The sequence below is a fragment of the Lepisosteus platostomus genome, chromosome 16, assembly GCF_059453375.1.
Source record: "Lepisosteus platostomus isolate fLepPlt1 chromosome 16, fLepPlt1.hap1, whole genome shotgun sequence".
In the NCBI taxonomy this organism is placed as follows: Eukaryota; Metazoa; Chordata; class Actinopteri; order Semionotiformes; family Lepisosteidae; genus Lepisosteus; species Lepisosteus platostomus.
The window spans coordinates 8,819,728-8,836,673 of record NC_142626.1 but is presented as its reverse complement, the minus strand read 5'-3'; the positions used below and the strand labels follow the sequence as shown (position 1 = coordinate 8,836,673).

The 16,946-nt window shown below is 36.2% G+C and overlaps 2 protein-coding genes across 2 annotated transcripts in view; both read right to left on the bottom strand.

The window, feature by feature from the left end:
* The window catches only part of LOC148646816 (uncharacterized), a 138,813-nt gene that overhangs the window by 106,155 nt on the left and 15,712 nt on the right, over positions 1–16,946 (bottom strand). Inside the window, exon 3 of the mRNA XM_088609199.1 lies at positions 1,460–1,633. Within this exon, the coding sequence (XP_088465325.1) occupies positions 1,460–1,633 (174 nt within the window). The remainder of the gene's footprint in view (positions 1–1,459; positions 1,634–16,946) is intronic.
* LOC148646815 (NLR family CARD domain-containing protein 3-like) overlaps positions 4,931–16,946 on the bottom strand; it is an 83,582-nt gene continuing 71,566 nt past the window's right edge. Inside the window, exon 7 of the transcript XR_015927770.1 lies at positions 4,931–4,949. The gene's annotated coding sequence lies outside the window, so the exon portion shown is untranslated. The remainder of the gene's footprint in view (positions 4,950–16,946) is intronic.

Genomic DNA, 16,946 nt, shown 5'->3' with positions numbered 1-16,946 from the left:
TGTATGAACCTCTAAGCTGGTTCATACAGAAAATGTAGAAATGCATTAGCCTGATCATGATTAAAAAACACATAATTAAACACGCGTTTGCGATTTAAATCAGAACACGATTTAAATCAATATAAATGTTTATATTGTAACGCATACTGTCCCGCCTCCATTTCTCTATAAAAATTTACTGTTGCACACACACACACAATAGAAGCAGGAACCACTGTCAGAAGGGAAGATATATTCAAAATATCGCAAATATCGATCATGTTGCGATATTTTGAAATATAAAAGTCAATTGATTGTCCATAATATCGCTTACCTATTTTTTCGAAGAAATGTTTGTTAAAATAAAAGTCCAGCACCAGCTGGATTCGAACACACAACCTACCAGTTGGAAGTCACGCACCTAGACCAGTAGGCTACAAGACAGCTCACATGTTCAGGTAGGCGAAACAGCCTTACACAGTCCTGCCGCAGTACACGGATATAATCATACCGTTATTAAATTCTTTAGATACGCGATTCCATATTATATTCCCTTTTAATCAAATTCTAAAAGTATGCTTGTTGACTCCGGTATCACGTTAGTTAAAGACTTCGAAGCTTACAATGTTTAGGGAGAAATGGAATACCGGTGTGTATTTTTCCTTGTGATATTTTAAGCTCTAGTTGAATGATAGGTGTCGCATTTTAAATCATTTTCGTAGCTAGAAATTATGAAACGCCCTGTTAAAAGCAAGGAAGTTTTTATGCCCCGTTGAAGTAAAACAAAATGCCTGACAAAGTATGGCTTGGACAGATTCCAAGTGCTTGTACAAATGTGCTAAAGAAATTATACTTTGAGTGTACAGCTTGTCCAAAGTCATCCATTATTAATACTATTAGTAATATCTTCAGTAAAGGCTTTGATGCATAAATATTTCTGATAAAGGTAGGTTGTGTACTTCTGTCCAACTGCGCAATCTTGCTTTCATAATATATACCAACATTTTAATGACTGATGATTAACATGCTGTAATACACAGTTCAAAATTAAAGGCTCAAATGCTGTACATGAGAGGTTAAGCTCCCCCTGGCGGTTTTACAAGGCGACGCCGGATAGTTAGTCACGTGACACACGTGAAATGCGTGATACCGCGTGATACTGTGACACGCCCACCGGGGTATGCCGCGAAATACCTCACCAATTTTGAATGGCTGCATCTGTACATACAGTTTGTGTAAAAAATTTGGCAAAATGGGAAAGATTGCGTGTCATATTAACAGATATTAACAAAGAAGCCAGAGACAAGAACTTGTATAAAATTGTGTAGCAGTTTTTTGTCCTTCTATATGCCCTCCTTCTTTTTTGTTTTGTACTTCCTAGATGTTAAATTTTTGATGCATGTGAAAAAGCTAATATTGTCTGTCTCAGAATATCTACATAAAAAAATAAAAAACAAAGCAATCACCAGTGTTCACTTACCACAGTGTTGTTAATTTACAGTTGGGATTCCTCAGAGCTGCAGACACCAGTTTCACTCCTGAATCCCCCAGGTTATTCTTACTCAGATCCAGCTGTCTCAGACGGGAGTGTTGAGACTGAAGAGCTGAGGTCAGATCTTCACAACATCTCTTTGTTAGTTTACAGTTCCTCATCCTGCAGACAAAAAGACAGGAGCACAGCTGAACATCTGCACAGCTCATCCACATCTTTCTTTCCAAGTCTTCACTACAGAACCCAGCTCAGCAGTAATATACAACATCATGTCATTATCCATCTCAGAGTGTCCATGGATGAGGATGATGAAGTTAACAGCTGCTTCAAAATTTGGGTTCCAGGAGGAAGAAGAAAGATGAGAAGAAATTGTCAGGAAGTGGGAAACAGGGAGACACATGAAGCTGCAGTGACTGGAAAAGGGAAACAGAAATAGAGAGACTTTGACATTTAACCATAAAAATTGCTTCACAAATATTATTATATTTTATTATGATGTCTTCTTGTAGTTATTTTAGTTAGTTACAGTGTTGTTGTTTTTCTTCAAATGGTTTATTAATCCCAAATGTAAATGACCAATACTGGAGTAAGTGAACTGGAGATGTTGATGTTTGTAGATATTTTGAGAAAAACAACTTTCCCATTTAAAGAAAATAAACCATTTGAAGAAAATAAAACAGGGTTTTAACTATAACACCACAAAAAATAATTAATAATTATATTAAGCTCTAACAAGTATACATCCAACCCCTATACACCCCCCCTTAAAAAGAGCTACAATGAAAAGGGAAGCAGAAAGACTTTGACTTTTAAATATAATAAAAATTGCTGTACATGTATTATTACATCATCTTATAGTTATAACATTGGTTGTTGTTGTTTGTTCTTCAAATGGTTTATTAATCCCAAATGTAAATTAGCAACACAGGAGTAAGACAACTGGAGACTTTTTATTGTTATTTGTAGATAGGTTGAGAAAAACAATTCCATTTGAAGAAAAAAAAACAAGCAGGGTTTTTATAACACATAAAATAATAAAAATAATACATAATAATAATAATATTAAAAAATAACTAGCATACACACTACCCCTATGTATTGTACTAAACCCCCTAAAAAAGAAAAGAAATAGAAATTAATCATGAAACTAAACAAACCTCTTCCCTTGCAAAACTACACAACACAATAAATCAAACAGTCCAGTGAGAATAATCTGTATCCTGTGTCCACTGTTCTCAGCTGTAAATCATCAGGTTCACTCGCAGCCTCTGATGAGAGAAACCCGCTGCCTCTTCACTGCGATCCGCAGAGCCTTAGTGTTTTGAGAATTAATGTGGATGCCTCGCACTACGTTCAATCTACCCAGACATTTTTCCAATCCTAATCTAGTCCCTTCTTTTTCTCTCTTTTCCTAATAATCTCTCCCCTTTTCCTCCTGTCTATTGAATTTAAACTCGCCCCACTCCGAGCTCACTAGTCGATCAATATACTCCGGATCTTTCCATAGTGCTGTCATGATACTCGCTCTCCAGGTTTTTACTCTCGGGACACATAGTCTCAGACCCCCTCCAGTTCAATGAGCACAGGACATGTTTAACAAGGTTGAACTACAATTTAATTTGCATTTCACCTGAACATGTTTACATTAACATTATATTCACATACTGTACTAAAACAACAAAAACACACATTAAAACTACATAAATTCACACCGGGCTGCTGAAGGAACAGAGACTCTGCTGGATCCAAAACAGACACAAACTACTTGACAACAATGGTAGCGCACAAGACGCCCCACTGTGGGTTGTCAGCCTTTTAGTGAGATGAGACAATGCGGGGTATTGGCGAGTGCACAGTCCAATAGTTTGCTATCTGATATCTCCGAAGAAGACAAAGTGCCGGTGTAAAAATCAATAAGTGGGTGAGGTAATCGTTTAAATATTTTAGGAGTGAGCGATAAAGCACGGTCGAGAAAAATAAGAACATTTTTTCTCTAGTTAGAGGAAAAAATTGTGTGCCTCAGGGTATGGAGCTTTCAGCGAGGCTCTATGAGGCACCATTTAGTCAGTCAAATGACCAATTAATACAGGTCTCTCAATTAGGGACATCAGAGGTTCAGAAGTGAAAATTATTTTCATGCAGCTGTCAGGGATGAAAGTTAGAGGGCTGTAATTGCTGGTATTTTGGGCTCTAGTGGTGACCAGCAATAGGACATTAATTCTTCCCTGCAGTGTCACAAAGATAAATCTGTACAGGCTTTCCCAGGCAGGCTGTTTCCCTACACAGTTCAATTCAATTCAGTTTTATTTGCATAGCGCTTTTTACAATGACATTGTCACAAAACTGCTTTATAGATTTCCGGGCCTAAACATAAGTTACCAGGGAAAGAGATGATGACAGACATCAATGCACAGCTTGTTCAGAGCTTTCCCCTCAGGTGTGGCCAGAGACCATTATTCTAAACTAAGAGACTACTACAGGTTCCAGCAGGCCAGGAAAAAAAGAAGGCACATTAGGGACATCACATCAGATCCTACATTATCAGAAACTCACACGCATCTGATGTGAAGCAAGACTTCAACAGATGGAAATCGATGCCTCTCTCATTCTTGAGAAGGATGAAGACAGCTAGAATTAATGTACTTCCAGGTTTTCTGTCTTGTTCCATACCTTCCTAATGACACTCAATGACCATTGCTAAAACTTCTATTTTATATGGTGTGGTGTCTCCGGGGGAAAGTTTATGTAAATGAAGGTAGTACTCACACCACACTTTTCTTTCCTGAGTTTCGTGGCGTTTCTTCCTCCAACTGTCTTCCAAATACAGTCCGTAATCCGTTCCCTTAGTCCTGATCCGATCCGAGTTCCAAAAGTCCGTAATAAAGCCAATCCGTGATGTATCTTTAACCAGTGTCCGTAATCCAAAACCATAAACCTTTTCTCCTTTCAGTAGTCCGTTATTCCTTAGCCCGATCCTTAACATGCACCTCTTTCCTCTCTTTTCCTCCAAACCGCATTCACCTTACCGGCTTCCGCCCTGTTCACTGCCTCCGGGGCACTTATATTTCGGTTCCTGATGCGGCTCAGCTGTGTCTCATTGTTCCTCAGGGTAGACCCTTTCCATTTACTGGTCAGCTGATTCTTTTTGGCCGCCATTTTGCTAAGGTCCATATCTAGTATTTTCAGTGTTTCTTTCCTGAAATACCGGAAATAGAGATGACCCTTCCCCGGGTAATCTTACAATGGTTTAAAGTCAGGTTCCCATGCTATTTCTCTCAACCCCTCAAAATGACTCTACCTTTCTATAGTTTTTTATAATACAAACTATTTTCTAAGTGATTAATGTATTTAAATTGCAGAATTAATTTTTATAATGCTTTGAGTTATATTAGTTGTAAAACATCACAATGTTTTAAGTGAGATGAATACCTTTTCACCATTTTGCTGGGGAGCTGTCACTCAGGTAGTTGAAGCTTACCTTCACTAACTACCCAAAAAGCATACTAGACAAAAGGCACTTACCCATCCTAAACTAGTGTTACTGATACAGAGACCAACTATGTGTGCAGAATGTACCCAACAATCTAAACTAACCCTATACATAAGTTCACACAAATACACAAGTGAACTACAACTGCCAATATGGGACAATGAGAGTAGACAGAAGGAATAGGGTACAAAATAGCACAGAGGTTGAACATATAACATATAACAGGTTTTTGCAAGTTAATGGCAAAATAAAGGATAACACAAACAAACGAAAGTACAAGGAGATGAACATAAACCAACAAAAGCCGAAGCTATCCCATAACACACACACACAAAGCGAAACGAACGAAAAAGGAGAAGCTAAGCCGAAGCAAAACAAAAGTGAAATGAAGATGAGCCTAGCAGAACCGAAGTCAAGCTACATTCAGAAAACCTCCAAATTATATTCCGAATAAGCTGCGTTTTGATTGGCCAAGAGTTGATTGATGATGATGTAATACGGAAACAATGGTGTAATGATGGACCAATGGGTGAAGGAGAACAATTAAAGCCAGGAAGTGTGGAACATAGCACATGGACGACACACTGTGACGCAACAACCAGGAAGCACTGGACACAAGGCAGGATTGAACCCTGTACAGGATGCCAGTCTTCCCAGAAGTCAATTAACCTACCAGCATGTTTGTGGACTGTGGGAGAAAACTGGAACACCACACAAACATGGGGAGAACATACAAACTCCACACAGATAGCACCCCAGGTCTGGAATTGAACCCAGGGCCCCATGTGATATCTGCTGCAATGAGCTGATGGAAGCAGTAACCTGGAGACTCAATGCAGGCGCAGGCTCTGCTGGAAGCAAGCAGGGCAGGCAGGAGAAAGTGAAACTAGAGACACAATCGACAAGGCAGGGGTTGCGCTAAGAGGAACTGATTAAAGCACCAGGGAGAGTCTGAAGGAGAGTCATTTAACATGTAGGGTTCAAAGCACAGGGATCACTGCAAGACGTGGTCAAACAGGCAAGGTTAAAGCACAGGAAGAGGAGAAAACACTGAGGACATTCAAAGCTGGGAAGAAGTAATTGAGGCTAAAATAAGACATTAACATATTGATACATTTTGCATACCTAACTTGCTTCTACAGACAAATCTTTTCAGATGTATATAAAATAGAAGAAAACACAAGAGGAATACAGGAGTTAAGAGTAAGATACAAATGAGAAGTTGGGGTTGGGCCTCCCACAGTAATTGAAGAATCTAAAACCATTCAATTCTGTATAAATCCACCAACTTTAACTCAAGGAGAGAATATGAGTAAAAAGTTCATATTCAATATAGGAAGACACACCAATTACAAGCCAAATATGATAAATTTGAATCACAAACTGTTGGAAGAATAGCCGAAATTAGTGATAAGTGAAATGATTTAATCGATTAATCTCTTTACTGTGCACGTTTAAATCTGCTTAATATTGAATATTTATATGGAATTTTACAACTAAACAGAAATTTTAGTAGCTAAGCATAAAAAGAAGAGGACCATAATGCATCTGATGGTCATAAACTATATTATTTTAGGAACATAAACATATTATGTAAACTGTATACAGATACAGCCATTCAAAATGCACGAAGTACGCTGCAGTAAAACGGCGTGGTGCATCTTAACGCGTCATACCGCAGTTATTATAATAGTATCCGGAATCACCTTGTAAAACCGCCAGGTGGAGCTAATAAAGTTTAACCTCTCATGTACAGCTATCACCAGAAAATGCCCAGTTACAAATCCTGGTCACTGCTGAAAGATGGTCATTTTCAGATTACAAATTTAAGTTGTATACTCCTTAGACTTTTAATTTTAAACTGTGTATTACAGCATGTTAATCATTAAACATTAAAAAGTTGGTATATTTTATAAAAGCAAGATTGCTCAGTTGGACAAAAGTATACAACCTTCCACCTTCATCATAAATATTGTAATTATGCATAAATATTTTATGCATCAATGCCTTTACGGAAGACATTACTAATAGTATTAATAATTAATGACATTGGACAGGCTGTAAGCTCAAAGTATTACCCTGGTCCACATTCTTTGTAACCATCTTTGTAAATGAAAATACGATTTTTTCATTGACAAAAAGTAACACCAAAGCATTTAGTTGATCCGATCACGTATTCGTTTCCAATCATACAAAGTAAGTTTTGAATATCTCAGATTCACCATGCCTTTCAGATGCTCATAAACGATATTAATTTAGGAACATAAACATATTATGTAAACTGTATGTGGCTGGTATTGGTATTTTAAAGAAAAATACACACCAGTATTCCACTTTCTCCCTAAACATTTTAAGCATGAGAGTCTTTAATGTAGTTATTTTGGAAATATTTTTACGTCCTTCTTCTGACCATATTAAGTTTATATACTTTGTGAAAAGTGATAGTGTTTCAACCTTTTTTGTGAATTTGCTCGTTATCGGCATAAACAAAAGCATTTTAGAATTTGATTAACGGGGGATACATATTATGGAATCACGTATTTAAAGAATTTAATATAATATAATTATATTCATGTACTGTCTGACGGAATAAACTGAAGAGTTAGTTAATGTGACACAGAAGATAATATTAATAATGTAGTGCTTTCAGGCTCACACTCTACCAGCTGGGGAATTGAATCCAAGCCTCCAGCATCACTCAACAGGGAAGCAGCCAGTTGAGCTACAGTGAGATTCGCCTTCATCCCTGATGGACCAGCTCCCTTCTATTCATATTGAAGAAAGATGTGAAGACGGGGGTTTGAATTTAATCCTTTCTGTAGGGGGTTTAGACTTCTAAGTCACAAGCTGGGGTTTATGGCAGGAAAGGGGGTTAACTGATAAGGATTGCAGATGCAAGCTAGGAACCCCCCTGGGTGTAATGTTAAACTGACCATTTGTCCAGAACATCGTAAACTGGCCAAATACCATGAACCCCCCTCTTTACCATCAGACCGAGTGACGTCAGAAACGGAGAAGAAAACACAATATAACCCAAAAGTTTGTAACAGTACGTTGAACAATACTTCGGTTTTGTTGTTTCTTGCGGGAAACAAGACTTCGGCTTTATTGTTCCTTGCATGCAATAAACTCATCTGTTTTACTTCATCTCGGGATCAAGAACCTTATTTCTTCTGTTACAACAATATGAAAGGCAGTGACATCACCGCGCTGGCAAGCCCTCATCAAAGTTTAACTCGTTTAGAGCACCATACATTACAAACTCCAAGCGTTTCATTTTGAGCTCACACCTGAAGAAGGCTTCACAGCCAAAATGTTACGTTTTCTCTCTTCAGCATAGAATAAACCTATTACTTGTTCCTTTGCAGACTACGCAGGCTAACGTGGCTACGCCACCTGAAGTAGTGTTGTACAGTGATAACAGATGTGGGTGATGTGTTCCCCATTAAACAATGTGCTTATTGCACAAATCCTGCTAAACTAAAAATTAGACACAAGAGTATACAAGAGTATAATTGGACAATGTTGTGAGGATCTGGCGGAATTTCTCTGTAAACTGAAGAGTTATAGAGGACACACATACTGTATCACCTCTTTATACACTTGTAAAAAAGAACATTTCACTCAGTGGGCGATGCATTGTTATCTCAATCACCTGCTAATTAGTTTTATACCACGAGAAGACAGGAGAATGTGATTGTACTGTATCTGTACGGAATGTGTGTTGCGTTTACAAAATTAAAGTGTTGAAAACGTATAATTAAAAAGTTAAAAAAAACTTTAAGCTTATGCAAAGATTCTAAGATGATCATGAGGAAGTGTATTGCATGTCTAATGGTCTTACCCCATTACCCCCGTTTTGATTAAAATCGCATGTTTAATTACTTTTATCGATTCATAATCTGATAAAGATGGTGCGTAACTGCACATCAATCAAAACCCTGTTTCCCTGACTGTCAGAAAAAATAATTAGCTCACTGATACGTTTATGTAGAGGTTGTGGAAATTCTCAGAAGTTGTGGTATTTAAAATGCATTTGGTTTGAAGGCTTTCTGTGTTTCCCTTGCGAAGATATGGACATAAGAATATTCGTGTGTGGTAAAAAAAAACGCATAAAAATAAGCTTGGAAAATGATTTTTTAAATTTAAAAAATAAAAATAAAAACTGAAATATAATGTGTTCCTGTTTAACTTATACATTGCATGACTTTTAAACCTATAAAAACAGGTTTTGGTAGTTAATAACCACTTTTTATGTGCAAAAAATGGCTGATTTTTCTTCCTCGTGATCAGCTTAGAATCTCTGTGTATGCTGTAAGGTTTCTACTTCTTAATTAAATGTTTAAAATACACACATTTCATAATGACAACACTCATTTCGAATAGAAAAAATCTTATTCTGTTGTCTTCCTGGTATGTAGAACAGATCAGCAGGTCTTTTTCTCCAATCAGAGGCTCTGAAAATAGTGTACCACCCACTTCGCTCCGTCAGAGGGGGGCCACCACCGAGAGAGGGAGGAAGTGCTGTGCTCTTTATTGCACAATGGCCGTTCTGCATCTGCATTCATAACTTAGTGCTTAAAATTAAACAACATAAATGTAAATCATTTTCTTTGACTTCTAAGTCCCTTAATTATCATTAAGCACAGGTTTCTCACCACTTAGACTACTTTTTGATACCATCCTTACACAAAGCAGAAACTTCTTGTATTTTCTAATGACATTACACGAGGAAAGATTACAGATTTTAATTGTCTTTTATTTTGTTATACATTTTAGAAAAGATTAATCTATACATACACCACAAAACTATTCTCGATTGTATTTCTTAATGCTATGTTACATTTAGTTCATTGTTTTGAATACATCTTATTTAGAAAGTTAGGTGTTAGCAAAAACTATTAGTAATCAATAATATTAAATTTAGCACTGTAATAAATTGTTGCACTTTTCCCCGCATCTTGTAATACCATATTTTTATTGTTCAAATATGCATTAAATCTGACTATCAGAAAATAAGTTAAATACAAAATTAAAGAAAAATACGATAAAATATCATTCAAAATATTTTGCTAACAATGTTAACTGTTTATAAAAATAAAATGTATTAACGAAGGAATAGGATGGCAAAGTTGTTAGTATGTTTTTGTTCATAAATACAACAGAACCAGATGTCTCAGTGGCTTTCAAAATTAAATAATGCATGCATACCTCTGAACTAGAATTATAACTAAGCAATCCATGCATTTCTAATGGTGGCCAAGTGGTTACCGTTGCTATCTTGCAGCACTGGGGCCCTAAGTTCAATTCCTGCAATCCTGTGTGTGTGGAGTTTGCATGTTCTTTTTGGGTTCCGTGTTTTTTCTCCATATGTGTGATATGATTTCCTCTCGCACTCCAAAATATACTGGTAGGTTAATTGGCTTATGGGAAACCTGGCCCTGATGCTTGTGTGTTTGTGTCTGTCTGTCCTGTGATGGACTGGCGCTATGTCCAGGGTGTATTCTGCCTTGTGTTCGTTGCTTACTGGGATAGGCTCCAAATCCTCTGTACTGGATAAAGAGATTAGAAAATGGATGGAAGTAAAAAAAGGCACTGTGTTTGTAACTATATAGTGTTAGAAACCCACTATGAGATGGCAGCATCTCACTGAGGATAAATGATTTTATAGTGCTGGCTTAAGGAAACAGCCTTTCCACCTCTCTTGCACATCAGTATCCATACGTAGTTAGTTATTTAAACAAATTGCCTCTAAATATAAACATCTTAAGATGCTGGCTCTGTGGATCAGCATCAGCTATGTTTGCCCAATCCTTCATTTCATGTGCATCCAACACACAATTCAATGCTAGCAACTACACAAAATGTAAAATACAATCCTCATTTCAGGATCTACAGTATCTAAACATACAGTCTGTTAACTTCATCATCTTCCTCTGCAGTCTATAATATCTCCTGTCATTTTGTCAAAAGTATGCCTAACCCCATTAGGAAGTGTTCTTGTTATCAGTGTATTCCTCAACTTTCCCAAAATTATATTTTTCCTATCTACATCACTAGTCTTACATCCTGCAATAACTCAGCCAACACTTAAATCCCTAAAAACTTCTTGTGTTAATTTGTTTAAATCACAAATATCATATGTATATACCAGCCATGTAGTACTCTGCATTTGGAATAATAGTTTCTTTTAAAGGGAACTAGACAAATCAAGAAAGGCATTTTTTCTAGAATTAATAAATGCACATCCAGTTCACTGGGGTAACAAAATCCACACTGAACAATCTCCAATATGTTCAGAACTGGACAGCCAGAATCCTGATCGGGATGCATTATGCCTGTCTTCAAGTCCTTGCACTGGCTTCCTATCAGGTTTCGAGTTTCGAGCCAACTTCAAAATCCTCAATCCGTCTGACTCTGGTCTTCTAGCTGTCCTCGAGAACATCTACACTCTGTGGATAACAGGACCTTCTCTAGCTGCACTCTAGAGCTCTGAATTTGTATCCCCAGTGATATCAGAGTCACCTCCCCTGAGTGCATTTAAATTTAACCTCAAAGCCTCTCTTTTCAGAAGACATAGTGTCTGTATCTGCTTCAAATTCTAATTTTGGTAGCACTTCTAACTGCTTGTCTTTCTTATACAGTATGTATTTACTTTGTAATCTGTGGTACTTATAACTGTTTTTACATCTACTGTATTGCTTTGAGATTCCACTTTTAAAGGTACTATCTAAAATAAAGCTTTTTATTATTGTTATAGAGAAACATGATCAGATTTTCCCTGGTTCAGAAAAAATTATACTAGTTTGTCACTCTTCTCAAACCCTCTTTGCTAAATGGCTTTTCATACTAATCTGATCAGCTGCCTATTTTCTGTGATTTCTATATCCTTCTAGATTTATAATTATTCTGAAAATATTCTTCTTAAAATGACTCATTTCTAAATTCCTGTTTTCACTGTTAACATTTTGCAGCAACTCTACGACAAAATATACACTTAGCTCAACCAGACAGTTCATCCTGCTACCAACATTGAACAAAAAAATCTTTAGATTTCTAAGTTTATGTCTTTATTTAGTGGTTACATTATTGACGAAGGCTAAACTTTCTTGGAAAAATGTATTTTACGTGTTGCAAAAAACTGACTTGCTTTAACAAAATATATTTACAAATCATTTCTAAAACATTTTGCTCATGTGCATTTTTGTATTTTTTACACCTTTAGCACTTTAATATCCTTCATTTTCATTTGCCTTAATTTAAAAAATATCGTTTGCCCAGCCTAAGTGGGGGGGTTTGCTCTCATTGACAGCTGACACTCCTCCATACACTTAAGTGAAAAATTAATAATGCCAATATAAAAGTCATTTTTACAATTTGTTAATAATAAAAATGTTAAGTTCTCTAAAGCTTTCTTAGTCAAGTATGATAATTCACACAGGGAGCTGTGTAAGCATGCGCAGGCAGCAAAAGATCAGCTAAACAGGGAAGAAACGCTTTCAGAGAAAACAGTGTTTTAGGTGTGAAGAATACAGATCACCAATTCAATTTCAGCCTAAATTTGTCCCCACACACCCTGCCCCCACTGCGTTTAGAATATACACAAGGCACTGACAGCGTCACAGTACTGGAGATGATCAGGTGTTTCGCAGACATAAGCATAGTACATAATTTAGGTTTTTTTAACTTACACCTGGAGTGCACCAGAGATTAGATCTTGTTTATATTAAAGTTATATCACTGGGCTGTGGTGGACTGTGCGCTATTTTGTCAGAAACCTTCTAATCTGCTTAACAACTGTAGATAACATGATATTATTTCTATATGGAATCCGTGTTAAGTTTACAACATTAAAGTAAAATAAAAATAAAAGGAACAAGTAATAGGTTTATTCCATGCTGAAAAGAGAAGAGAGAAAACGCAATGTTTAGGCTGTGAAGCCTTCTTCAGGTGTGAGGGTCTTCAGCTCAAAATGAAATGCTTGGAGTCTGTAATATAGGGCGCTCTGAACGAGTTAAACTTTGATGCAGGACAAATAAATGTATTTCCCACAAGCTATACTCGTTCTCTCCGATGCAATGCAGTTAAAAAAAATATCTCTGATACAGTTCCTAAATTAATATTGTTTATGACCATCAAATACTTTATGCTCCTCTGCTTTTTATGCTCAGCTGCTAAAATTTACCTTTAGTTTCCCTACCGGCCATGTAGTACACGGCATTGTGGAATAATAGATTATTTTAAAGGGAACATGGAGAAACTAGGAACTGGAGAAAGCTTTGTTTACGCTCTGTTTCACATTTTTTCTTTCTCACCCACTGTGATTCATACAGAAGGGTTAAAAAGAAAGTCAGACAGGCAGGGGGGAGGGTGAGTTGCGAAATTGTTACCTGTCCTTGATAAAGCGGGCAGAAAATAGGTGGATTTACACCTGTGAAAAGTGTTCCAATTTTAATGCGATACGGAAGACATTATTCATAATAAATGATCTTGTACGGTCTGTAAACTGAAAATGTATGAAGATGACACGCTGCGTATCGCCTCTTTCTACACTTGGAAGAACATTCCAATGTTAATGCGACACTAAAGATATTATTAATAACCTTTTAAATCTGAAGGGAGATCTAAAGGGATCCACACAGTACAGGTTCCTGCTACTGTAGCTATCAGAGGGAAAGACGGTGACATCACTATGCAGGCGAGCAGACATAGCCTCTAATGTCAGGCGTATGCGTTATATATATTTAGATCTTTGACTTAATATCGTTATTGATTTCTTTAGCCTCACAACATTGTCCAATAATACTCTTATTGTGTTTAATTTTTAGTTAAGCAGGATTTGAGCTACAGACCATAAAAAAACAGGATTCACTTTTTTAACATATTTAATATTCAAATATTAAGCTTGATATGGACAGAAGGAGCACATAAAAACGTTTCTGAAATAACCACATGTAAGTCTTTGATGCTTAAAATGTTTAGGGAGAAAGTGGAATACTAGTGTGTATTTTTTCTTTAAAATACCAATACCAGCCACCTACCCTGAGTGCATTTAAATCTAACCTCAAAACCTTTCATTTCAGAAGACATATTGTCTGTATCTGCTTCTTTTTCTAATTTTGGTAGCACTTCTAACTGCTTGTCTTTCTTATATGTATCTACTTTGTATTTTTTCTTTAAAATACCATTACCAGCCATATACAGTTTGTAACATAGCGATTTCTATGTCTTTATTTAGTGGTTACATTAGTGACAAAGGCTAAAATTTTAGCTTCAGTAACACGGAAGCCGTATGGCATACATGTTTGTAATGACAAAATAGTATCGATAATATTTATTGTCAGCAATGATATCAGTAGCAGTTTGAAATTATTCGTTGTTATTAATAAATGACTTGGCTTCGAACATGTTGTGATATTTAGAAATATAAAAATTGTCAATAGAGTGTCCATAATATTTGCTATTTTAGTTTTTCAAAGAAATGTTTATTTGTTAAAAGAAAACTCATGGTGATAGGTGAGTTTGAACACTCAACCCCAGGCATATAAGTCAGTCACTTAAGCCATCATGCCACAAACGCAATCACATAAAAAAAAAGCACTGGAACAGCCGTACACATATCGATAGTCTTATACTACAGTTTGTGCTACAGTACAAAAACATAATTATATCTTCATTAATTTCTGTAGATACGCAATTCCATATTATATTCCCTATTAATCCCTATTCTAAAAGTATGCTTTTGTTTACTCTGATAACGAGCGTATTTGCAGAAAAGGTTAAAACACTATCAGTTTTCACAAAGTATATAAACTTAATATGGTCAGAAGGAGCGCGTAAAAACGTTTCCGAAATAACAACATGTAAGACTCTGATGCTTAAAATGTTTAGGGAGAAAGTGGAATATCAGTCATATACAGTTTACATAATATGATTATGTTCCTAAATTAATATTGTTTATGATCATAAGATGCATTATGCTCCTCTTCTTTTTGTGCTCAGCTACTAAAATTTCCCTTTAGTTGTAAAATTCCATAGAAATATTTAATACTAAGCAGATTAAAACATACACAGTACAGAGATTAAATGATTAAATGATTAAATCTTTTCAATACCGATCAATGGACGTGCCCCTATCATTTTGGCCAGCCAATCACATACCGTAGTACGCAGCGTGCGTGCGGTACGGTCTTGTACCATGCATTTTGAATGGCTTCATCTGTTAGTTTACTGTATATACAGTACTTCGAAAAAAGTAATAATGTTTTAACCTTTTCTGCGAATACTTAAGCTTGTTATAGCAGTAAAAAAACGCGTACTTTTTAGAATTTGATTACTAAGGAATATAATATGGAATCGCGTATCTAAAAAATTAATAGCGATATAGTTGTATTCATATACTGTAACTCAAATCCTGCCAAACAAAAAATTTGACACAAGAAGAGTATTTTCGGACAATGTGAGGCTCTGGCGAAATTGCTCTGTAAACTGAAGAGTTATAGAGAAGATTTTCTCTCCCAGCCTCAGCAGCAAACAGCAGATAATTGTTTTCTTCCTTTATCAGCTGATCTGTCTGCTGCTATTAAAAAGCCGGGCGTGATTTTTTAGCAGCAGACAAATTAGGCAAAAAACTGGCTGTTTTGTGTTCTTCCTAAGATTGTTGAGCGCAGTGGGGGACATTCGGAATGTGATTTCACAGATGCTTTTGTTCTGTCTTGCATTGTCAGATTGTGAATAAATAAAAGCATTTTTAAAATAAATATAAGGAAATCAGCAATCAAATGTCCTTTTTTTCCGAAACACTCATATTTTCATACTGTAGTTTGAGTCTTTGTGTAAGCTGTAAGTTCTTTTTACTTCTTAATTAAACTTTTGAAACAATTTCCGCGCATTCCGTACAGAAATAAAATCATGTTTTCTACAGATGTTAAGCAGATTAGCAGGTTGCTGACAAAATAGCGCACCGTCCACCACTGCACAGTATAACTTTAAACGGACAGGAAAAAGAGCATTTTCAGAGAGCAATTACGTTATGTTTATGCAGAATAAGTTATTAGATTTATGAGCAATCTAATTTCTTATTCGTTTAAACAGTGACATTTCAGCTGCATACTCAGGTGAGCCCGAAAGTGCTACATTATTAATAACATCTTCCATGTCGCATTAACATTGAAATGTTCTTTTTTACAAGTGTAAAAAGAGGCGATGGGCATTCAGGTAGATTGCCAGGGAAAAGGATTTGTAAATATATTTTGTTAAAGCAAGTCAGTTTTTTGCAAAACATAAAAGACATTATTTCCAAGAAAGTTTAGCCTTTGTCACTAATGAAACCACTAAATTGGTTAAAATGGGAACAGGTGAGGCAGGCAGAGGGAAGGGGGAGGCATCTTCCCACCTCTATGACTAAAGAAAGTGTCAAAGAGAAATGTCTTGAGCGACATACAGAGCCAAAAATGTTTGGTGCGGTCTTCTCTCCTCCTTGTGGATGAATTTTCACCTCAAACCTTTGCCCACCAGCTAACACAGAGAAGCACACTGTACAAAATGTACTTGCAAGAATAGCGTTTACAAACATAAAAAAACAAGCTTTATACAGTTATACTACACAGTGTATTAAAACACACTATGGTCACTACACTGCCCACTAAACCTCTTTCCCACAATTTCACGGGGGCAAGGTCACGTAGCTGATTCACAGCTGGATACTAATTTTTCTGGTAAAAATTCAGATATTTGTCAACATATTTACTAAAATTAACCATCTCAGTATTTCTGCATAATTAAAATATTTATGATGAAGGTGGAAGGTTGTGTACATTTGTAAAACTGAGCAATCTTGCTTTTATAAATATACCAACTTTTTCACGTTTAATGCTTAACATGCTGTAATACAGTTTACAATAATTAAAAGTCTAAACAGTATACAACTTAAATTCTTATCTCTATTAATATAACTATCAAGTGGTATTAAATAAATACAACTTT